Source organism: Culex pipiens, chromosome 2, assembly GCF_016801865.2.
Source record: "Culex pipiens pallens isolate TS chromosome 2, TS_CPP_V2, whole genome shotgun sequence".
Taxonomy (NCBI): Eukaryota; Metazoa; Arthropoda; class Insecta; order Diptera; family Culicidae; genus Culex; species Culex pipiens.
Genome location: NC_068938.1, coordinates 90001085 through 90027102, shown reverse-complemented (window position 1 = coordinate 90027102; position 26018 = coordinate 90001085). Strand labels below are relative to the sequence as shown.

Sequence of the window (26018 nt, the reverse complement as noted above, 5' to 3'; positions counted from 1 at the left end):
TTTATCACTTACCTTCCGCGTTGATGCTGTAACGGGAGTTGGTCATGTCGACACGTTTCATGTCCTTGATCCAGTAGATCTTGGGCTGGGGCGAACCGGTGGCCTTGCACTGCATCACGGCCGTGTGGCCAATTTCAATTACCCGCGTCGTAGGGCTCTGGGTGATGACGGGAAAGCCCGACGGCGTTTTGTCCGCTGCAACGAGAAAAGAGAGACACTGTGTGAAAAAGGGTAAAATGCTCCAGCCAATCTTCCCCACTGTGTGTGTACGGATGCTGTCCGGCAGAGTTCCGTGGCAAGATCTGGCCAGAGTGGTCTTGTATGATGGACGACGCAACGTCCGGAAAACAAGGCGTTGAACGGAGAAGCAACAAAAAACCGGAATTTCATTAGTGTGAAATGCCGGGAAGGAAAGGATGCCTTCTGGATTCAGCTTTGTTTGATCAGATCCGGGGGGAAGATTTTCGGGGAGATGGAATTAATTTTGGGTGACAAAGCAAACAGAGTGACCCCCTCCCCTGGGAGGGTGCGTTCTGACAGCAAAAGTCGGTTCTTATTCCTTTTTGGGAAAAGGTCGTGATATGACAATATTCTGAATTCTAAGTTAAGGGATAACGACCGTTGGTAATAAGTTAATTTCATTTATATCTTAAATTCTGATTTGATTTTCATTTCTTGGTCCATCTCATGATTCAAAACTTTAGTCCTAAATCTGGCTTGTTAAAAAAAAATTACATTGGAAGGTTGAAAATCAAATTTACAGCTCCTGGACCAATACTTCTAACTAACGTGAAATTTTCCGAGGATTCCGAATATGTCAAAATTTAGACCAAAAAGTGCCGCTATGGAAGCTTACAGGGCAAAAACAAACGATGTAAAATGTTTGTTATAGAAAAATCGAAAAACTCTGAGAAAAACTGAGAAAATTCCCAAAACTTTTGACCTATGGGAGTATGGCTGTTGCAAAAAGATATTAAGGTTTTCAAAAAATCAATTTTTAACAGTAATTTGCAGAAGCCATGAGAAAAGGTCAAACCAATCCTGGATGTCTATGGCACATTTTGAAGTGCTTCAAAAGACCTTTCGAATGCATCTAAGAGAGTTGGAATTGATGAAGTTTTACGGAAATGCGAGCAATTTTAAGATTTTTTTATGTTTTTTGGACCTCAAACTTCAAAGCCCGTTTTACCCCACTTCCCTTTGTCGTAGAGGGCTCATATTTGGCATGAGTTCATCTCATGTATAGACAAACAAATCGGAGCACCTCGGTGCGACCTGTTACACAAACTCGCTCTTAAGAGGCAGTATTTGTAAATATTGCTCGGTTTGTTCTAGAGGTCGTATCGAGGTGCTCCGATTTGGATGAAACTTTCAGCGTTTGTTTGTCTATACATGAGATGAACTCATGCCAAATATGAGCCCTCTACGACAAAGGGAAGTGGGGTAAAACGGGCTTTGAAGTTTGAGGTCCAAAAAACCTAAAAAATCTTAAAATTGCTCGCATTTCCGTAAAACTTCATCAATTCCAACCAGGGCTGCGGAGTCGGGTCATATTTCAAACGACTCCGACTCCGACTCCGACTCCGGCTTTCTCAGACTAGCCGACTCCGACTCCGACTCCGGCTCCGGCTTTCAACAAATGGTTGGCTCCGACTCCGACTCCGACTCCACATATTTTTAAATGTTTCAAAAGTTAGTCAACTATTATTAGTTAATTATTTTAAAAACATTGATAAATAGGATTATTTAAATAAACTCCAAGCGTCATGTTTTTCTCAAGAAAAATAAGTTCGGATCACAAAACGAAAAAAAAGTTTCTAGGTTACAAGTTTTATACGTTATGGAAACAGAAAAAAAAATATCTACAGTTTCAGAGGCATTTTGAGAAGAACAGTTTTGTAAGTAAATTTGGATTTGTTTGCTTAACCTCAAATTGCAAATAATGTATTCAAAGCTAAGAAAATTTAAATATTAAATTGTTATTTTTGAATGAATAATTAAAAGAAACCTGGCCTTAATGATCTATTGAACACAAAAATTCAATTTGCTCTTTTTCAGGCTGACATTTATAAGAAGCACGGTGACAGGCACCTTGTTTTTTAAATGACAATTTCAAACGAAACATTTTTTTTTGTTTTTTTAAGACGTACATGGACATCACGCAATGACTGAAGAAGATTATTATTGCAAATCAATGTATCTAAACAATTTCTTCGTAGAAAGGACGCTTAAGAGGTCCTTTTCAAATATCTGTGACAAGGAAAATATTTTACCCTGGAATTTTTTAATTTATTTTAATTTAAAAAAATAATATACATTAAAAAGGAGGTGCACGATACTTCGTGAATCTTCATCTAAAACGAAGCTTTATGAATGATCTTGCGCCTCCATCAAAATATATGAAAAAGCTTAAAATACCGTAAACTGGGGTCAATCGGGACACATTGGGTGAATTGGGACAGCAGTTTTAACCATGTTGAAGCACAATATTTTGGTTTTTCTGGTTGGTTTCGGTTAGAACAGACTCAGGCCAACAAAATGTGTACATCCAAATTTAAAAGCTTTGAGTGTCTAAAAACTGCTGTCCCTATTCAGACTGTAGTACCGATTCACCCCAGATTACAAGTATTTAATTTTTTTAAGGTACATTTCTTTGCAATGATTATCACCTTCCGTCATATTGGCGTGGGACATACAGTATGAGAAAATTCTTACGGGTTGATAATATTTTGATTTCGTTTTTTTTATTAATATTTGAAAAATAAATTGAAATCCTACATTTTCTTCTCTACATTTTTTTATTAGTTCATTTTTTGTACTGAAGTCTTGAGATTTGTTCAACGATGATTTCCACCGATATCAAAATAGTTTACCTAAAATCAACATCAACATCAACATTCAATGATTATTTCAAAATTAGTTGCAAATTCTTTTGATATTTTTTGTTAGTTTCAATTATTTTAAATGCAACACGTTGATTTTCTTGTACTCAGTTATAAAAAAAATGCGCATGTTGAGTTCCAAGTATGAGATTGTTATTATCGTTGATTATTTGTTACAAAAGTTACAAAACTTGACTCTTTTTCGATTTCCAAAAACAGTAATTACTATTTTTAATCTTTTTATGTACCTCGTAATTTTTTTTCCTAAGAAATGATTTAACTTAAAACCTCCAAGACATTCGCTATCGGGGTAAAAGATGACTGTGTGTGTTCTTTTTGCCTTCCTCACTGAGGTAAGGCTATAATCCTGCTCTAAAAATGAACTTTTTATTAAAAGCTCAAAGACCCACCTTCATGTATACATATCGACTCAGAATCGAAAACTGAACAAATGTCTGTGTGTGTGTATGTGTGTGTGTATGTGTGTGTGTATGTGTGTGTATGTATGTATGTGACCAAAATTCTCACTGAGTTTTCTCAGCACTGGCTAAACCGATTTTGATCAAACCGGTCGCATTCGACTTGGTTTATGGTCCCATACATCGCTATTGAATTGTTTGAAGTTTCGATAACTAGTTCAAAAGTTATGTATAAAAATGTGTTTTCACATATATCCGGATCTCATTTATGTGCATGTAAACGATGTCCGGATCCATCATCCGACCCATCGTTGGTTAGGTAATCGAGAGACCTTTCCAACGAGTCTACAACATTAAAGATCTGGCAACCCTGTCTCGAGTTATGACCACTTAAGTGATATTTATGTACTTTTTTGAAGCCGGATCTCACTTAAATGCAAGTAAATGATGTCCGGATCCATCATCCGACCCATCGTTGGTTAGGTAATCGAGAGACCTTTCCAACGAGTCTACAACATTGAAGATCTGGCAACCCTGTCTCGAGTTATGACCACTTAAGTGATATTTATGTACTTTTTTGAAGCCGGATCTCACTTAAATGTATGTAAACGATGTCCGGATCCATCATCCAACCCATCGTTGGTTAGGTAATTGAGAGACCTTTCCAACGAGTCTACAACATTGAAGATCTGGCAACCCTGTCTCGAGTTATGACCACTTAAGTGATATTTATGTACTTTTTTGAAGCTGGATCTCACTTAAATGTATGTAAACGATGTCCGGATCCATCATCCGACCCATCGTTGGTTAGGTAGTTGAGAGACCTTTCCAACGAGTCTACAACATTGAAGATCTGGCAACCCTGTCTCGAGTTATGACCACTTAAGTGATATTTATGTACTTTTTTGTAGCCGGATCTCACTTAAATGCAAGTAAACGATGTCCGGATCCATCATCCGACCCATCGTTGGTTAGATAATTGAGAGACCTTTCCAACGAGTCTACAACATTGAAGATCTGGCAACCCTGTCTCGAGTTATGACCACTTAAGTGATATTTATGTACTTTTTTGAAGCCGGATCTCACTTAAATGTATGTAAACGATATCCGGATCCATCATTTGACCCATCGTTGGTTAGGTAATTGAGAGACCTTTCCTATGAGTCTAAAACATTGAAGATCTGGCAACCCTGTCTCGAGAAAAGACCACTTAAGTGATATTTATGTACTTTTTTGAAGCCGGATCTCACTTAAATGTATGTAAACGATGTCCGGATCCATCATCCGACCCATCGTTGGTTAGGTAATTGAGAGACCTTTCCAACGAGTCCACAACATTGAAGATCTGGCAACCCTGTCTCGAGTTATGACCACTTAAGTGATATTTATGTACTTTTTTGATGCCGGATCTCACTTAAATGTATGTAAACGATATCCGGATCCATCATCCGACCCATCGTTGGTTAGGTAATCGAGGGACCTTTCCAACGAGTTCACAACATTTAAGATCTGGCAACCCTGTCTCGAGTTATGACCACTTAAGTGATATTTATGTACTTTTTTGAAGCCGGATCTCACTTAAATGTATGTAAACGATATCCGGATCCATCATCTGTCCCATCGTTGGTTAGGTAATTGAAAGACCTTTACAACGGGGCCAAAAAATTGAAGATCTGGCAACCCTGTCTCGAGTTATGATCACTTAAGTTATATTTGTGTACTTATTTTTGTGGATCTAAAAAATAGCTGAAATATATGTGTCCAAACCGCTCATATTACCCTTTGTTGGTAAAAAGTGAGGAAGGCATCAACCACATAGGTGGATTAAGTTAGTTTTTCAGAAAGAACTAGATGAAATTTGGTCAAATTTGAATTGAAAGGGCACATAAATATAGGCAAAAGGAAGCAGTAAAGAATCAATTAGATATGTCTGACTACATAATTAATATTTTTTATATTTTTTTAAATTATGATACTACATATTTGGGTGAGAGGTTATCATTAAGTGATAAGAGTGAAATAGCACAATTAGAGCTCTAATCACAATAAAAAGCTTCAAAAACATAATGGCATCTGATAAATCTCTAAAAAAATGTCGACGCATTGCATACGACGTAAAAAACAATTAAAAACATAAGAAGTTTTGTAAATTATGCTGTTATATAGTAAATACTGAACAATAAAAAAAAAATTGTTGAATTTAAGATAACTCCGCCTCCGACTCCGGGTTATCAGAAATCTTCGGCTCCGACTCCGACTCCGACTCCAGCTCTTAAAATTTAGCCGACTCCGGCTCCGACTCCGACTCCAGCTGTTCGAGTTTTGACGACTCCGACTCCGACTCCGACTCCAGGTCCCCAAAAAGACCCGACTCCACCGACTCCGGCTCCGACTCCGACTCCGACTCCACAGCCCTGATTCCAACTCTCTTAGATGCATTTGAAAGGTCTTTTGAAGCACTTCAAAATGTGCCATAGACATCCAGGATTGGTTCGACTTTTTCTCTTAGCTTTTGCAAATTACTGTCAAAAATTGATTTTTTTAAAACCTTAATATCTTTTTGCAACAGCCTCCAACACCCATACTCCCATAGGTCAAAAGATCGGTAATTACATGGACTATAAGCCTACGGTATTAACTTTTTGGCCAATCGCAGTTTTTCTCATAGTTTTTCGATTTTTCTAGAACAAACATTTTACAACGTTAGTTTTTGCCCTGTAGGCCGCCATAGCGGCACTTTTTGGTCTCAGTTTTGTCATATTCGGAATCCTCGGACAATTTCACGTAAGTTAGTAGTATTGGAGTTGTAAATTTGATTTAAAAAATAATTAAATAAAACATTTTTGAAAAAAGAAATAGATCTTATTTACCCTGTGATCACTACGTCAAATGCTGTATCAAGTAGGCGAAAACCTGTTTTATCCCCAATCCAACAAATTGTTAAAAAATATTTTAATTCATTCTAAATGGCAATTTTTCCAATCAAATTTACAACTCCAATACTACTAACTTACGTGAAATTGTCCGAGTATTCCGAATATGACAAAATTGAGACCAAAAAGTACCGCTCTGGCGGCCTACAATCTAATCTAATCTAATCTAATCAGACCCTAGCGCAGCCAATCTTTCGAAGGGATCCTGGAGAGTGCCTTAGGTTAGATGACGCCTAGCACTCTTCTTGTCATTTATTAACATTTGTAGTGCGCCATTGCATTAGAATGCATTGAAACATCACAAGCGTTAAAGCGGCCAGGCCTACTGCGTAAAGCCGTATCGCAGAGATGACTCGTAATTGGGTTGAGTTTGAGCACTGAGTGTTCGAACAACAACACAATTCTGAATCGACAGGGGAGGAAGAAGCGTGGGGACACACCACCATACGCTCCGAAATGTTGGTTGTATTCGTTGGGAGCACCATGCTAAGAAGGTTTGGTACTCCGGGACCCTCTGGGATGGGACATTGTATTTCCACGAATGCCCTGGACACTTTTTGCCGTGGTTATAGCGCCACAACTCGCTCTCTGTAACAGTATTCCTAATTCCAGTCCAAGCTCATCAAGTCGTCATGGCCTAGTGGTTAGCATTTTTGCTTACCATTCCAAAGGACGGGGGATCGAACCCCGCCTTGAGCGACTTTGATTTTTCGTTCATATTCATAATTTCAAATTTCTATGGTCTTAACTTTCTCGTTGGGAGCATATGGGAATCGAACCCAGAACCATTCGCTTACAAAGCGAACACCGTAACCAGTCAGCCACGGCCGCTCCTTAGTACCGCTCTGGCGGCCTACAGGGCAAAAACTAACGTTGTAAAATGTTTGTTCTAGAAAAATCGAAAAACTATGAGAAAAACTGCGATTGGCCAAAAAGTTAATACCGTAGGCTTATAGTCCATGTAATTACCGATCTTTTGACCTATGGGAGTATGGGTGTTGGAGGCTGTTGCAAAAAGATATTAAGGTTTTAAAAAAATCAATTTTTGACAGTAATTTGCAAAAGCTAAGAGAAAAAGTCGAACCAATCCTGGATGTCTATGGCACATTTTGAAGTGCTTCAAAAGACCTTTCGAATGCATCTAAGAGAGTTGGAATTGATGAAGTTTTACGGAAATGCGAGCAATTTTAAGATTTTTTAGGTTTTTTGGACCTCAAACTTCAAAGCCCGTTTTACCCCACTTCCCTTTGTCGTAGAGGGCTCATATTTGGCATGAGTTCATCTCATGTATAGACAAACAAACGCTGAAAGTTTCATCCAAATCGGAGCACCTCGATACGACCTGTTACACATTGGTGAAAAACTCGCTCTTAACTATAATTATGGCATGCTCAACTATTTAGAATATCTGTATGTAATACAAATTATTTGAAAAACTCTCCTTTAATTCAAACGATGCGCTTTATATTAAAAATTCACAGCACATAAATGAACAAAACAAAAATATCGGTTGATGGTTTTCTCAGTTACCTTTACCTCATATTTATAAAACAAAATTTAAAGGTCATAAACATAGTTAAATAAACATCTTCACATTAACAGAATACATTAAATTTGTTTACTTTTAACCTGAAATTTGTAAGAAACGCAGTGACTCACAGCAAAAAATCCGACGGTAAAATCGCATGCAAAAGCATGCACATCACATTTGTGAGCAAAAGCATGTAATATTGTATGTGAAAACGTGTACACAGAAAGCATGCACGAAAAAAATATATTTTCCACACACCAAAAATAACAACAGCCGAGATGGTAGGGTAGCGGATTTGGTAATCTAAATGTGACTCTCACCAGATGATGTTATTTTTGGGGTGTGCAAAACGTTTATTTCTTCCGTACATGCTTTTTGTGTACACGTTTTCTCATACAATATTACATGCTTTTGCTCACAAAGGTGATGTGCATGCTTTTGCATGCGATTTTACATAGATTTTTTTTACTGTATATCAGATTTCTGCAATAACAAAATTCAACGAATCTTATTTTAAAACCAGGGTAATTCTCCGCTAACTCACACGGAATCGGAAAAGTTGCTCCAACACTTTTCCGATTTGTATGAAACATTGCTCTAGGGGGTCATTTTGGTCCCTGAACACCTTTTAGAGATAGTGATTTGGCGTAATAAGGTCTTTGTAAAAAATTGTACGCCCGAATTGATAGCGTTCTCAAAATTTCAAAAATACGTTTTTTGCTTCAATTTTGTTTTTAAGTTGCTTTTTTCCGTTACTCAACTTTCAAAAATAGAGTGACAGTTTTCATTTTGAACATAATTTTTATTTATACGTGTTTTTTTAACGTTGTTGAGTTTTAGAGTGTACTGATGTTTTAAAAAGTTGTAGAGTAGAAATAAACAAAAATATAATGTGAAAACATAAGGGGTTTTGCAAATATTCTTAGTTATTAGAACCTTACAATTTTCTTTTCAAATTGATGATTTTGAACATTTTTGATCAGTTTTCTTAGTTTTATTCCCTCTAACACAATCGTGTGCTTTTGATAGTACTTTTTTCGGAAAGTTAAGCAAATTTTGCATAATAATCACTCTTTTGACGTTCATTATGGTTCGTGCATTGCTAGATTGAGAGGATTTTTTCAAAAAAACATAATTTTTTTTAACGGTGAAAGACAGTATTTATGGGACCATTCATAAACCACGTGGACACTTTTAGGGGGGTGTATGTGTATGGCGATTGCCCACGATCCATACAAAAAAGCTACAATTGTCCACGAGGGGTTTAGATTCCCAAAAAAGTGTTCACGTGGTTTATGTATGGTCCCTATACGATTTTTCTTTATTTCAGAAAAATCCCCTGATTTACCAAGCATTATTGAATTTTTTTTTGAATAACAAATACATGGACATACTCAGCCCAGTATAGTTTAGAAAATTATAAATTATGAAAATAATCTTACCGGTTGAACAATGTTTAAAAAAATAAAAATAAAACAAGAATAAATGAAATCTTAATAATGCTGAAATCTCGACTTGGAATCATTTAACCTTTCTCAGATTTAGTAACAACCTGAATCCGATTCTCAATTTCTCTCTTTGTTTCATATATTTAATTCATCAAACCACTCATAAGGGACCATCCATAAACTACGTGCAAACTTAAGTTTGGTCATATGTCTAGATATCGGCTCTTCACATCCTGGTCTCCAATTGGAATCTTGAATCTGCCTGTTGATTCCACACCTTGTTATAATACCTCTTCCAAACTTGAGTTTTCAATTGAAACAACACAAACAAAAGGATTAAGGTGGATAGCTCATTGTACTCCTCCCAAACCAGTTGTTGATCCCAAAGTACGTACACATAATTGAATTGTAGATTTTTGCCCCGTTCACTCCGGACCGTCGACGTCCCACCGTACCCCGCCAAACAAAGCTCTGAGGACGCCTCATCTTGCAGTTTGCGGGGGGCTGGTCAAAGTTAATGAATTTGAAAATAATTATTACCAGGACAACACCACTCCCACCTCCACCCGCTCTTAAACCCAGAATTGGAGGCTTTGTTGACCGATTGTTGTTGTTGTTGGGGCTGGAGGAGGGACGACCGCCATTGTTTGTGGTGTTTATTCGTCATGGCAATTTTGCTGGACAAATGAAAAGATAACAAGGATATCGTCCAAATCGGGGTCGGATTAGGACGAGGCAATGGCTGTTTTTGAGTGGCTGGGTTCGCTTTCTCTCGGACGGTTCGTGGAACTGGGTGGTGTGGGTTGGTCCATTAGGTGCGGTGTTTATCGGTTTTCCGAAAAGATGCTTGTCGGTCAACAATGAATTTGTGTGTGCAGATTTGTGTTTGAGTGTTGAAAGATGTGTGTAGAGATTTTGTTTGTATACACAAATGCTTTACACGTGATCTACATCCTTTACGATTTTATAACTTTTTTCTACAATTATTATTGAGATTTACTTGACCTAAAAGATCGTTTTCGTAGATTGCCAAATTTCGCACCTTTAATTTTTCTCTCCGTCACTTAAATTCTGAAAAGTGACACCTGTTTTTGTTCCCCAAACTGTTGATACACCTTCCCTTCCCACTCCACAGGAATCGCTTGTTCCCCTTGGACAAGCTTCAATAAAATCAACAATTTTCTTCCGGTGTGCTTTTTTCCGGGGACGGGACGTGATAATTAATTGAAGATTATTTGTTAGCCAATAAACGAATCGCACATTTACCTTCCTTCTACCAGTCGCGATCTACTGGTCCAGAAAGGAAGAGAGAACTTCCCGGAAGTAACGAAGTTACGAAAACATGGCACCATCCGCCGGCAACAAACATCAAAGTCGTTATTATTCAGACAAATTTTGACATTTTTGCGTCCCCCCGTCACCTACCCTTGGCGACTTGGCCGCTCGGAGGCAGTCAAACTTTGACGAGCTTTCGCACGTCGAGGCGTTTATTCCGCGATACAGTAGAACGACGCTGGTACGAAAATTTTGAATCGCAATGAACAACTACACCACCTGTCAATCTATCGGGGTTTCACCGTATACAGGAGAAAAGCTCTGCCAACTTGTCATTGTACAGCTGTTGCTCAGACGAACGGAAACTTTTGGCAATACGGAAAGCGACGTGGACCTGCTACAATGTGTATAGACGGAAGTTCCCTGGCATGCGGAGTCAATTTGTCAAGTTGAAAGGGAGCGGGGGAACTTCCGTGCAAAGTGGAGCCAATGACGGGCGGTCGGGGTTGGAAGGTTTGCGAAAGTCGGTCGAAGAGGTGGGGTGGTGATCGAAGCGGGACAAGATTGAAATTTGTACGGTGTGTCTGGATTTTTGATCATTGATACCGTTAATCCAATTATTTAGTTTAATAGATTAGTTCATTGCAGATATTTCATTTATTTCTGCAAAAAAGTAAGGCCGTTGCAAGTATTTTTGAAAGTTTATGTACCCACAACCCGAGGAACCGGAATTGCAAAATAACTGGACTGGTGTAAAATGTATTTTCAAACACTTTTCTCATTCATTAATTATTTTTTTATATTATTTTTAACCACTGAATTGCCAAATCGAGTTAAGAACGCCATTTTGCAGCTCCCAATGCCTCATCTTTTGACCTTCACCGACCCTCAAAAAATGCTGTAAGTGCGACAACTGGCCAAAAGGATTTCAGGTCAGAACGTGTTTGACACACGTACATGCCCGACTACCGTAAACATTTGCAATTGGGTACTAAAGCCCTATGTCAATTTTTATGTACAACGGTAAAAAACACGATTAAAAACCATTTCTGATCACTTTTTTTCATTTTAATGCAAAATTTTTTTTCGACTAGACAACATTTTTTCGATAGATCAACTATGGTGCCCTTGGAACGAGCTGTCAAGTAGGAGTTTTCTGTCAAGAAGGACCGCGAGGTTAATTTTTCAAAATTGATTTAGAATCCATTGTATACTCTTTCTGGTCGTAAAAAGGGTCATTATACTCAGAAAAATAAGCTTTATCGCTGTAAACAATAATATCAGCAATCTAAGCTTCATTTTAGGACCCAATTATAACTCGGGACTCCGGCAACCAAACTTCGAAACAATCCACAGAATGGTGAACCAAACAAAACGTGTTTGTTATTGTTTACAATGCGTGCTCTATTTTTTGTTTATTCAAGGTCAAATATAAAAAAAGCATTTTTCTCGGAACGTCAAAAAGACGTGCGTGCGACGTGCGACAAGATAGCACGACAACGTCGAGTTGAAAATTTATCCATATCTCAGTTAGATAGTAATTTTACAGAAGTATTGCTAAAAAAACGAAATGGATTTAATGAAATTTTAGAAAATTTATAAAATTGTATTTCAATTGACGAGCGTAAAATTCGAATTCTTAGTGAAAATTTTCACGCTGAATCGTGTCTAGACTTGCTTAAAATTAAGAACAATTTGTGCAAAGATTTTTGAAATTATGGATGTTTGCGACTCAGAAAAAAGTGAATATACACAGCACGTAATTGCTGTTGTTATGTAAACTCACTCTATGTAATGTTGAAATATGCCCTCTTCAATCATTTTAAAATAGAACATAGACCACACCCTTTTTTTACTGCAACGCAAGTCGAGCTTAGTTGATTAGAATTATTCCAACAAAACTAAAGTAAATTTTTAATGAATCTAATGTAAATATACATCATTTATCATGAAACCTTTTGGTACATGATAAATAATGTAAATTTACAGAAATATTTTTTCTGTGTAGAATAATGGTTGGAGCAATTTAATCCATTCGATTTATTTTTCAACTTTTTAATCTGGCTGAAACTGAAACATGGATGCCTTTCGTATGCCCAAAGAAGCATCATCAGTTTGTTCATATCATTTTCCATACAAATGTGGCTGCTGTCCATTTGGACAAAGTTGTAAATATAAATGAGGACTACACTAAAAAAAATTACACATGGAAAAAATGCTGATTTCTTTAACCCATTCAGGCCTGAACTTTCAAAAAAATATGTTTTAGGTTAATGATGGGAAAATGATTCTTATGACCATACGACAATTATAGGCTAGTTTTGGAAATTTGGATTTTTGGGTCATGGAAAGGTTTTAAATCACGTTTTGTCACTCAAATTTGGAATTGATTTTGATTATTTTATACAATTTTTATTATTTTATGTTTTGGGGTTCACAAAATGCCAGCTCTTCACGAGATTCAAGAAAGGTTGAAACATATTTGGTCAAGTTTCTTTTGAAAAAAAAAATGTAATTAAAAAAAAATACTTTTTTTATTAGTGTTAAATCAAATTTGCAATCAAAAAGAATTTGAGCAAATTTTTCTAACAAAGTGTATCGTTTTCAAGTTATAGCCATTAAAAAAAAAGATTAGTTTAAACAGTCGAGGATTTTCAATTTTTGAAAGAAAAAAAGTTCCACTAAGGTGAAACAATCCTTTACATTTTGCTTTTTGAACTTTTTGATACCGCCTTTGGTAACTGAGATGGCCATGGAAAGATAAAAAAACAGGAAAAAAATGATTTTCTTGAAAAAAAAAAAATCACAAATAGATTTTCTTAGTGTTGCCCAATTAGCCATCGTTTTTTTGATAACCGATATTTTTTGGGAACTAATGTTTTGATTTTAAATGTCAACAAATTATCATTTTCTGGTGTCTAGAAAAATTTTTTTTTGAAGATTTCGGAATCAAGATTAAGAAAGATTAAATCAAGATTTTTTTCCAAAAATCTCAAATGGGTCAATATTTTTTTTGCTTTCTGGAATTTTCTTAAAAGATGGCAATAAAAATAGCAATAAATAAAAGATAGTGTTTTTTGCCTTTCTTACTAAAGAAAGGTATAGGTTTTACTTTAAGGCTGGACGTCATTTCCAGCTTCGTAAATATGTCGATTCAGCATGAATTTCAATCGGAAAAATCGTCAAAAAATCACACTGCATCGATTTTCGACGCTTCGTCGCCATGTCGACAAGTAGTCAAGTTGAGCTTCGAATACTGGCGCGAGAATGCTGGCGCATCTATTTTGTGGCTCGACTTATACTCGTTTTGTAGTAGCTTGTCTACCGATGTTTTCTACAACATGTAAGATATCGTAGCTTTTCGGTTTCTTTTACCCTGTCCGTTTTTGCATAACTGTCCAATGTTTATGCAAAAACTTTTGTGACATAGGACATTCATCCGGCTACAATCAATTTGTTTCCCGTGCGCTCCTAAATCGCCTAAATGTAGACTTCATTTTCGTAAGTTTATTTAACAGGGTTCATTTGATTCCAATAGGAGCTTTCTAAGCTTTTCATCGTTTATATCGTTTTCAAAGTTTTCAATGCTGGCGACGCCAATGGCTTTCTACCTAAGGTTCTCGCGATTGAGTTTGTAGTGATGCGGTTGTTAAAAATAGCTATCTCTGACTCTGTCACTTTCGTAGAAGCTGAATGGCTAGCTTCCCTGCACCGTCCGGCACAAGCGGTTCACTTGTACCTCGATTTTGCTTGGCTTGGTGCGCTGGAACGATGAACCAAAATATTGCGCGTATTCCCGTAAAAGACACGCGGCATACCAGCCTCGAAACGACGCGCCGCACTTTTGGCAAATGCGCGCTGTCAAAACCCATACTGCGCGTTTTGTTTTTGTTGATCTTCTTCTTCGAATTGCTTGGCATTGTTGCCGGTTATGTTTTTTATTGCACCAAAAGTGCAAAAAATCGCTGGCAACAGTGTCTGCGGCACATTCTGAAATGCCGCGCGTGTACCTTTGAAAGAAACGGACAATACCAACACACAAAAGGGCTCGTACCGAAGCAAAAAAACCAAAACCGCGGTGTGCGTTGTCACTGGCGCATGGGAAGCTTGCTATAATCGCGTTTGTCATAAACGCTTGTTTGATTACAAACTTACAAACATATTGCACGATTGAAAATATTCTTTTGGTGAAAATTGCGTTTTTTATTTCTTTTGGAAATCATATCATACATTGCTTTCATCATAAGACTTTCTTTTGTGCTGACGTTATAAATAAATAAAGTCGATGTTATGAATTGAAAAAAGTTCTACCATTGTTATATTCTTTAGTAAGAAAGGCTCTATCTCACCCCAGGTGGGATTAAATCGGGTTTTTTATTCTACATTTGAAATAACAAGCCGTGGGTTCAACATTTCAGTGAAAAATGTGTTTTAACATGCATTATCTTCTGCGGTTTTTTTTTGATATCATTATTTAAAAAAAGCTATGTTTTTTCCATTTTTTTTGTTGCAGTACTGACACCGAAAATTCACAAAAAATAAAAAATGTTTTTGAACTGATCTGATCATGCTAAACACGATTGTAAATACAGGAAAATGCATTTTCAATTGTTTTAAGATGATTGCAAGTCTTTTCTGATGGAAATAGCCTTGAAGCCTTGAAGTTTTTTTTTAACAACGACTGAAACACAATATTATTTAACTGCCCATGTTTACATAAATGTTTCTAATGCAAATTAGCAAACTGAGAAAACGCAAAGCCAACTATTTACTTTTCGTAGTTTATCTGAAAGATTTTAGAACCAGACAGCACCATTGACTCAATAATTATGATAATGGATATGGGACATTTAGGTAGAAAATGTACTCACTAGCCCATTTAAAGCTCCGATTAAAAAATGTAAAAGATTTTCCGAAAGCATATTGAACATAAGGTCTCAAGCAAAATCTTCAACTTTGATTGATAATTTGCTTGCCTTGCGCAAACAAGTTTTATGTTTGAAAATAGCATTATTTTTTAAATAACACTTTTTAAGCACTTAGGCCATATTTGCATATTTTAAGATTTTGTTTGATTTAAATAACTTTAAATTATATTTTAAATTTTATTGCGTTCGCTTTCAAATTAGTAACTAATACCTCGTTACTTCTATTGAATCGGAAGTTGTTCAGTGATTCGTTACGGCTGTTATTGATTAAGAAATGAAAAATTGCAGCAATATATTCTCATGTTGGCTTGTAAAGGAAAATCGAAAGAAAAAACCTCCACCATGATTAATTTGCAGTTGTCGCTCACACTGAATGTGCGCGTGTGTCATCTCAAAAGTCGAGGCATTCACCAAAAAACCAATCTGTTACGCAAAAGAAACATTTCTTCAAGACAGCAGAAGAAAAAAAAACGAGTAAAAGAAACATTCAAAAGTGTTCGCCCAAAAAGTTATGAAACAACAACAAACGAGCAGCAAACGACGACGACGACGACGCCGGCAAATGAACACATCCTTCGCCTTCGAAACAGGCCGGAACTCGTCGACGACAGTCCTTCTTGCGTCCCCGTGGAAAGAAGTATATTATAAAGACATTACTCAGAAATTAACTGTATAAACTTCTGTTAACTGCCTTAAGAGAAAACTCAAACAGAACTGCTGAATTGTGCGCGCTGCTCGGTTATTGCCTAGCCGCTTCAGGGCCGGGCGCGCAAGATTTACGAAAGACCGGTTCCCCTCTCTAGCCCAAAAGTTTCGAGGCGCGGAAAAGTGAAAATTAAGCCCCGGGAAAAAGCGCGCGCGCGCGATGAAATGTAAATGAAAACTTCATCAAGCAAACAGTGAAGGAATAGCAGCAGCAAGTGTGAGTGCCAAATGAGCAACACAAATAAAAATGAAAAATATTAAATGAGAAAAACTTATGGGAAAAGAAAAATGTATTCGGGAAAATGGAAAACAGCAGCAGCAGAATGGCGCGGAATGGTATTTAATTTACTGGCCCTGCTGACTTTGCGCCTATATCAGTCTGGATTCGCATTCTTCTGTTTTTTTTAGTGGAAGGAGGAAAATAGCAGCTCAAAGTAGCAAATTTTTAGCATAACTTGGAGTCTTGGCCCGGTGCTGTTTGGCCTTTCACTGCTGCAAATCCCGAGTCTGAAATGTGGGCTATTTGATTAAACTGTGTGCCCACCGGGAAGCGTGATTATCGCGCGAGCAAGCGTTTCATAATAGACTTTGGGAAAGTTGGCATCATTAGCATTTCAAAGGAAATTTACGGCCGGATATTGGATGTGGGTGGGCCACCTTTTAGTGTGAGATAATAAAAATTATTAACTTTTGCCATTTGAAGACGAGACCAGTATGACGAAGACGTTTTTTTTGTTGCGCGTCATCTCATGATCTGACCCAAGGCGATGAAATTTCTAAATTTTAAATTGGGTTCCTAAGAATCACCCACAGATCAAAAATGTGTTGTTTAATTTTTTTAACTTTATTGTTAAGATGCTCGAGTCTTTGTGTTATAAATATATTTTTTTCCGATGGCTATTCAGGGTTATGTATCGCCCGTCGAATGACCCGCGATTCCATTTTGGATTCCTATATTGAATGGGCTTCGTCATGCACATTGAATATGTCTTGCAAGTCTTCACCTAAAATTTCAGCCAAATTGGTCCATCCCATCTTGAGATATCGTGGCACCCGTAAATCAACTCGGTGTTCAGAGAAAAACGCTCGCAAAGTTTGACAGTTCGCTTTGCGCATGGCAAAATTTTGAAATAAAATCGTTTCTTACTCAGTTTAATCATGAAATGTGTTCACGAAACTTTCAGGAGTGATTGAAAATTATCTTTTAAGTGGATTTAATAAATTTCCTGAAACATGAAATTTTGTGTTTTTCTACATGTATGTAACCCCTTAATCATTGCCATGATTTTTCGTTAAAAGATATAAATTTGGTGCCCCTATCAATATTTTGACAAAATTCTTTCTACAAGTTGTTTAGAATAGTGCCCTACACATGCTGATTCATTTTGGTGCAGAAATTCGTTAAATTGAATTCAATACGGAGCATTTTAGAGTGATGATCAATTTTCTTCGAAAATGATCAACTGCTTCACCTTAAACGTCTTTAACCGATCTGAGGACAAACAATTCAAAATTTGTAAAAAGATTAAAAAGTTTGTATTTGATTAAAATTACATGAATTAACATTATTAAATGTATTAGGGTAATTCTCCGCCAACTCACACAGCAGTTGCCCCGACCCCTCTTCGATTTGCGTGAAACTTTGTCCTAAGGGGTAACTTTTGTCCCTGATCACGAATCTGAGTTCCGTTTTTTGATATCTCGTGACAGAGGGGCGGTACGACCCCTGTCAGTTTTGATCATGTGAAAAAGAGGTGTTTTTCAATCATTTACAGCCTGAAAGGGTGATGAGATAGAAATTTGGTGTCAAAGGGACTCTTATGTAAAAATAGACGCTCGATTTGATGGCGTACTCAGAATTCCGAAAAAACGTATTTTTCATTAAAAAAAAACACTTCAAAAAGTTTTAAAAATTCTCCCATTTTCCGTTATTCGACTGTACATTTTTTTGGAACATTTCATTTTAAGGGACATGAATCTACATTGACCCAGAAGGGTAATTTTTCAATTACAATTACAAAAATTTTGATGTGTAAACATAAGGGGTTTGTTTATAAACATCACGAGTTATCGCGATTTTACGAAAAAAAAGTTTTAAAAATTTTACATTTTGCGTTTCTCGTTGTTTCGTCGCCCGTGTCTGTCGCGGGTGACAATGAACGGCCATGATCAACGACGACCAACTTTTCCAAAACTTTATTTTCGTAAAATCGCGATAACTCGTGATGTTAACAAGCAATCCCCTTATGCTTATATATCAATTTTATTGTAATTGTCTGCTCTACAACTTTGTAGAACATTGTTACACTCTAAAAAATAACCCTGCAATGTTAGAAAAAACATGAAATTTAAAAATGAAAATTTTTGTTCTAAATGAAAAAATTACCCTTCTGGGTCAATGTAGATTCGAAAAGTACATTAAATTTCCCATAAAATGACATGTTCCAAAATATTTTACAGTCAAGTAACGGAAAATGGCAGAGTTTTTAAAACTTTTAAAGTGTTTGTTTCGATGAAAAATACTTTTTTTTTGGAATTCTAAGTACGCCATCAAATCGGGCGTCTAATTTTACATAAAAGTTCCTTTGACACCAAATTTCAATCTCATCACCGTTTCAGGCTGTAAATGATTGAAAAACACCTCTTTTTCGCATGTTCAAAAATGAAAGGGGTCGTACCGCCCTCCGTCACGAGATATCAAAAAACGAACCTCGGATTCCTGATCAGGGACAAAAGTTACCCCTTAGGATAAAGTTTCACTCAAATCGAAGAGGGGTCGGGGCAACTTTTCCCGATTTCGTGTGAGTTGGTAGAGAATAACCCATTATGAACAAATTAGAATCAATTTTACAAGTGTTTTCAATGAAAATTAAAATTTGAAATAGTCAATAATTTTATTTTGGCTTTAAATTTTTTGACGGTTTTATAAACAGGTAAATCATTATGAAACTAAAATGGTGCATTTTTGCTCTTTTTTTATATTGTTTGTCTTGTTTAGTTTATAATAAAGATAGTTTGAATGAAAAAAAAACTGCTGAAATGGCTTGTGAACTGATTTTAAATAATTTGCCAATGTTTTTCAATTTAGAATTTAAAAAGATTCACATTTTTATTTCGGAAATGTCAGACTTTAAACCAGGAACAGACGTTCAAACCTGATGAAAATTCTTCAACGGAAGGGCACTTAAAGGTCCTTTTCAAATATCTGTGACCTAGAAAATATTTAACCTTGGGATTTTTTTATTAATCTAATTTGAAATTTATCCATATATTTCAAAGGAGGCGCGCGATACTTCTTGAATCTTCACTTAAAACGATGCTTTTTAGATGATCGTGCACCTCCATCAAAATATATGAAAAAACTTAAAATTGGAAAAAATATTTTCAAGGATACTTGAAAAGGATCCTCTAAGCGTCCTTCCGACGAACAACAAATTAAGGTACCGTAAACCGGGGTGACTTTGATAGGATTTCAATTTGTTTTTAGAATAATTTCCAACAGGTAAGGTTTTTCTCAAGATTATTATTTTTAAAACATGTACTGGGGTAGACCACACAAAGTCCATGCACTATTTTGGAAAAAAAAGTTTTTTCAATAATGTTTAGAAAAATAGTAACGTTAAGAATTCTTGGTTTTAATTCCGGGGTGACTTTGATAGTCATAGTTTTTCTTGTTAAAATCATATTTAAGATGTTCAAACTTTATTTGTACGCTAAATGTACCATCACTAAAGAAGCTGATATAGCTTTTAAGAAAAAAATCAATGTTTATATTTAGTTAACTAAGTGTTTAAGCTTTTTAGCAAAATACATATAAATTTTTGGTAAAATTGTTAAAAAGTCGGAATTTTGCCTGAAATTTGTTAAAACTAGTTTTGTTTGTAAAATTATCGATTTATATAGCATTTTATACTGAATTTGAAGCACGAATCACAAGTTTTCACATTTTACATGAAATTTGTTCAACTGAAATTGCCTATAAATTTGGAGATTTTTTTTTTATTGTGTTTCAAAAACGCATATTAATTTATTACTTACAAACTTTTTTAACCTTCTCCCAGTGGAAAATTGTCCAAAGAATCCGAAAATGCATTGCGTTTTCCGATTAAAAATCATGTTTATTGAGAAAATCAAGACAATTTGTGAAGTTTAAAATAATGACTTTCATCAACATTTTCTTAACTATATTTAACTAACTTTTTAAACTCGTCAAAATTTTATGAAATGTTCTTCTTGAGGTGCTTTGAACACATCTCTACCACGGTCAGTATGTTTCTAAACCATTCCGCACGTATTTTAATTGTACTCTTAATTTTGCGGAAAAATCGCAAACCTATCAAAGTCACCCCGGTTATCAAAGTCACCCCGTTTTACGGTAAATTGATTTGCAATAATTATCTCCTTCAGCCATGGCGTGCTGTACAATCAGTGAACTTATGACCTAATTTTGGATCCAAAATTTAGATGGGGAAGTCGAATGAAATATGAAAACGCGTTTTATTTAAGCTCAGAAAACTTTCCAAAAAGACTGGCAATCTTGTCTAAATCTTTACCTCACTTATCACAGTTCTTGTCAATATAAATAGGGATTTGTAATGTTCACGAACCGTACAAGTATTCTGATGTCATAAAATTTAAACATTGAAAAACTTGTTCATTTCTGAAACTAATTGGATTTTGCCTATTTTTTGAAGATTGTTTACTCAGATTTGGATGAATGTTAACAACAATCAATGATCAGAAAAAATGAAATTCTATTGGATAATAAAGAGTTTATGATACTTGCTCCTTTTTCTAGCCAAAAGACGCAAAAGCGGCTGTAAGGTGGGAGTTACGGTCCAGCCAATATGAGTATCGCGTCCAGTATGGAAAATCTTACAACTCCGCCATCCAATTGATCAAATATCATTTTTGTGTAGAGATTGGAGTGCTGATTATCACGAGTATTAAATTTAAAATTGAGGGGGGATTTAGGGGGGGATTTTTTGTCCAATTTGACAAGTTATAAGTATTTTTTTCATGAATTCATTTGTTTGTTGTGTCTACTTGGTAATTCTTCACACGTCACCGAAACAAGCGTGCATCAAGCCGTGGTCTTTCATCAAAAAGCTCCCACCGCCCAAATGAAGCCATAAACATGCCAGCAAACGTACACCGAAAAGCACTCCGCTGACATTGAATATTTTCCCATTTTCATTATTAGTGTACTATATTTTGATGAATGGCACGAGCAATTTTCTTCCATTCGGCTCGGCTCAACAACGCCATTAAAAAGATGACAAAACTGCCACCATTTCGCCTTCACGCCAGCGAGCCCTGTCCCATTCGTAAACATGTTCCGAAATCCCCCCCCCCCTCCTTCCGCTTGCACCTGGTCTGGTCCCTCTCCACTTTTCCACCGATGAATACCAAATTATGCAAATCTATGCAAAGTTATGCCTCGCCGGAAGAAGAAGCCTGAAATAACGCTTATGCAAATCACTGCCCTGGCAGGTTGGCTTTCCCGCGGCGGTGTGCTTTCCTTTCCAATTGTGTGCTTTTTCTCTCAATTCCGTCAGACGACGCATTGTGAGGGGAAATTTGGGGAAAATTTGACAACAAAAATGTAATTTTTGAATAGTAAAGTTTTCTTATCAAGAATAAAAAAAGCTGTTCAAAATGCATTTTACTTAATCATTAAATTAATGCTCTTCCTTCCTTTCTTCCTTGTTTTCCTATTAATACACGAAAAAGTAAACGGTTAGTGGGCACTCACGTGTGACAACATAATAATGTCATTTGAAGTAATAAAGCCTTCTTTTGCAGCTTCAACTTTCTCACTGTTTGATCTTCACAGACCCCAGAAACTTGATTTTAATCTTGACAAAATCCATGCAGTTTTGACACTTTTTGTATGAAATGTAGTCCGATCAAACCGTGCTATTTTGCCACACGTGCATTTTTGGCTAAATTGAGTGAAGAAAGACTTTTTTGCAGCGTCAAATTCCTCACTTTTTAACTATTACAGATAACGTCATGATTCGAAATCCGGACACTTAGTAGCGTATCATTTTTGTTATAGCTGGCAAAAAATCATGTAATAAGTTGGAAAAGTAGAAATATCATAAGGATGTAGTATCAACAGTCAGTTTCAAGAAAATGCATGAAAAATATGTCTCTTCTAACAATTTTTCATCAGAATTTTAAAATTAAAATGACTTGTTGTGACACTTTTGCTTCGATTTTACTTATGAATCACACAAATTTGGACTGAAATGTTAGTGAATGGCATTCTTTAGGCCTCAAATAAGCTGTTAACATCAAAACAATCGATAGTTTTTATAAAAATTTGCTAGAATTTAAGAAAATCGAAACCATAAATTTCTGCTTTGCCTTCCCGGTGCTTCGAACGCCTATGAAATATTTCAAGTGAAATGTTTCGCATGTTTGGTAAACTTATAATTTTACTGTATTTAATTGTTTTGGCATTAACTACATCGTTCAAACAAACTTTAAATGAAAGTTGATGTTTGAATTCATCAAATAAAACAGTATTGACATTCATAATGCGAATTTATATCCAAATAATTGATAAAACAAGATGAGGTGTCCGGGTTACGATGCGTCCGGGAATTCGAATTATGACGTTATCCAGAACTTGATTTCAATCTTGACTCCGTGCAATGATGACACTCTTCGTATAAAATGTAGTCCGATCAGATCGTGCTATTTCGCCACAGCCTGAAGTTGCGACAAGTTGTCAAAGGGAATTTGAGTCGGATGCTATTTTATCATTATTGCAGGCACGTTTATTGCTGACATTTTTTTTTTACCGTAAAGATTCAGTGATTTCAAGTAAGTTTTTATGGAGTAATAAACAAAAGAGATAACAAAATTAATAAATTTTGCCCATCCACCTCAAACCCACCGTGCCCTCAGGACGGATATGTCCTTATCGTCCTGTGTGAATGTGTCCCGAAATCGTACAGCCTTGCCGATTGATATTATTGAGGCGTCACTCCGCGAATCGGTATACCGGTTTCGCGGAAATGGGTAAATGTGACAGCGGAACGGAAGTGGAGCTTATTTTATGGTCTCTCAGCTAAATCGCGGCGGCTTTCCTCATTGATTCACTTTTGAGGCGCTAAAGTGTCGATAAAAGAGCCTTTATTAGAATAAAATCCATAAACTGCATTCAATTCGGCGCGAATCGAATTTATTCGCGACGGATTTTAGAGCCAGAGACAGAGAGAGAGGGTGGATTCGGGGTTGCCATTTTGATGGACTAAAAGAGAAAACCGTTAAAATTTCCCCCGGAAATAGATATAAATAAAGGCACCAGCAGGGGCAGCGCTTTCATGATTTATTCATCAATCTGCACCGCAAATCCGGTCACCGCCATCTCGTGGCGAGCACTTCCAAAATCTGGGACAAAACCGGGGCGGGACAGCCCGGATTAGCGTGAGAGTTCTTTCTTTGCATTCCTTCTAAGCTACCTTACTCTTTTTTTGGGCGGCGTTGACGAGTTTGGAGTTCTTTCCCATTCTTATCTGAGGGCCACTGCCGGTTGATTAGCATAATGGCCGGAAATTCATACAATTAGTAATGCAAATCCGGGCCTGGGAATGTCTGCACTTTTGTTTGCTTTCCCGGTCCGGCTCGGGGGAGTGCATCTGGCAGGGACGAGCAGTTGATGAAGAAGTGTTTAAGTTTTGAATTTGATTGAAAGTTTATAAAGCATTTGGCGTCGGTGAGATTTTGATTCTTGAGTTCAGACACGGGTCTTAGAAAGCAGTTAAAAGGTTAGAGGGCTCGAGATTTTGAAACTCCCAGTATTTGATGTTTGCATTTTAACATTTTCCGGGAATTGCTGGGGTCCCGGGAAGTTATTTTTTTAATTTGCTAAGCATAAGGCTGGTACAAATTTTATTAAAATTGTTGTCCTTCTGCTTTGGTAAAGGTCAATGTTTCAAAGTTTCAAGTCGAACTTTTACAATTGAGCAATTCTCTGAGATTTCGGTCATTCGATTTTTTCAGTATTTTTTAATCCGACTGAAACTTTTTTGGTGCCTTCGGTATGCCCAAAGAAGCCATTTTGCATCATTAGTTTGTCCGTATAATTTTCCATACAAATTTGGCAGCTGTCCATACAAAAATGATAGGTGAAAATTGTCTTCAGCAAAGTTGTAGGTATGGATATGGACTACACTGAAAAAAAAAAGATACACGGTAAAAAAAATTTTGGTGATTTTTTATTTAACTTTTTGTAACTAAAACTTGATTTGCAAAAAAACACTATTTTTTTTTGTTTTTTGATATGTTTTAGAGGACATCAAATGCCAACTTTTCAGAAGTTTCCAGAATGGGCAAAAAATCTTTGGCCGAGTTATGATTTTTTGAATCAATACATTTTTTTTCAAAAAATCGAAATATTGATCGCAAAAAATTTTCATTTCATTTTTTGATGTAAAATTGAATTTGCAATCAAAAAGTACTCGAGTGAAATTTTGATAAAGTGTACCGTTTTAGGTATTTTTATGTAACTTTTTTCAAAATAGTCGCAGTTATTGATTTTTTAAAAATAGTGCCCATGTTTGCCCACTTTTGAAAAAAATATCTTTGGAAAGCTGAGAAAATTCTCTATATTTTGCTTTTTCGGACTTTGTTGATACGACCCTTAGTTGCTGAGATATTGCCATGCAAAGGTTTAAAAACAAGAAAATTGATCTTTTCTAAGTCTCACCCAAACAACCCACCATTTTCTAATGTCGATATCTCAGCAACTAATGGTCCGATTTACATTTACATTCGTGAAATTTTCCGATCTTTTCGAAAAAAATATTTTCAAAATTTTTTAATTTTTTTCAATTTTTGCAAAATGGCTTCTTTGGGCATACCGAATCCACCAAAAAAGTTTCAGCTGGATTAAAAAATGCAAAAATTAAAATTAAAGAAAAAAGACTGATTCCGTAGAGAACTTCTCAATTTTGAAACAAAAAGTATTACAGTTATGCTACTACTAAAAATTTGCAAAAAATATCAGAGCAAGACCATTTTTTTTTTATATTAGGCTCAAACTTTGTGGAGGCCCACTCCAAAGAAGCCATTTTGTGTCCCATACAAATCTTCATACAATTTCGGCAGCTGTTCATACAAAAATGATACGTAAATATTCGAAAATCTGAAACTATTCAAGGATTGTTTTGATTGATTTGGTATCTTCGGCAAAGTTGTAGGTATTGATGAGAGAAAATAGGTACACGGGAATAAAATTGATGAGTTTTAAATGAACTTTTTCTGCAAAAAATTAATTTCCCTAAATCCGTATTTTTTAATTTATAATTTTTTTAAATTTTTAAGGGGACACACCCAGCATCTTGTGAGCCATTCTGAAGTATGGACCAAAATTTTGCCGACGAGTTATGATTTTTTTAATAGTGATTCTTGTAAAAAAAATCTGACCTTATTTTTTATGTAAAATTGAATTTGCAATCGAAGAGTACTTTACAATTTTTTTGATCAAGTGCTCCGTTTTCAAAAATACACAAGTTTAATTTAGTCCGAAAAATCCCGGTTTTATTTTTATTTTTTTTAAGTAGTGTCCATTAGGATGGCTCAAGATGGTCGATTTATCAGAACGACGTTTTTTCAACCAGTTGTCCAATCTTCAATGTTTCTTAGACGAAATTGTAGAAAATTTGCTAAACTTTTCGAAAAAAATATTTTCAGGAATGGACAATCATAGACACTATTTTAATAAATAAAAATACCAGAATTTTTCGGACAAAATTTAACTTTGATTGGCTATATTTTGAAAACGGTGCACTTATTCAAAAAAATTGTCAAGTATTTTTCGATTGTAAATTCGATTTTACACAAAAAATAAGGTAAAATAATGTTAAGTACTAGATTTTAATA

The 26018-nt window shown here is 36.0% G+C and overlaps 1 protein-coding gene across 7 annotated transcripts in view; it reads right to left on the bottom strand.

The window, feature by feature from the left end:
• The window catches only part of LOC120416326 (tyrosine-protein phosphatase Lar), a 441119-nt gene that overhangs the window by 127002 nt on the left and 288099 nt on the right, over nt 1-26018 (bottom strand). For all 7 annotated transcript variants that reach the window (XM_052708558.1, XM_052708557.1, XM_052708559.1 and 4 more), the window contains one exon: nt 13-195. In XM_052708558.1, the coding sequence (XP_052564518.1) occupies nt 13-195 (183 nt within the window). The remainder of the gene's footprint in view (nt 1-12; nt 196-26018) is intronic.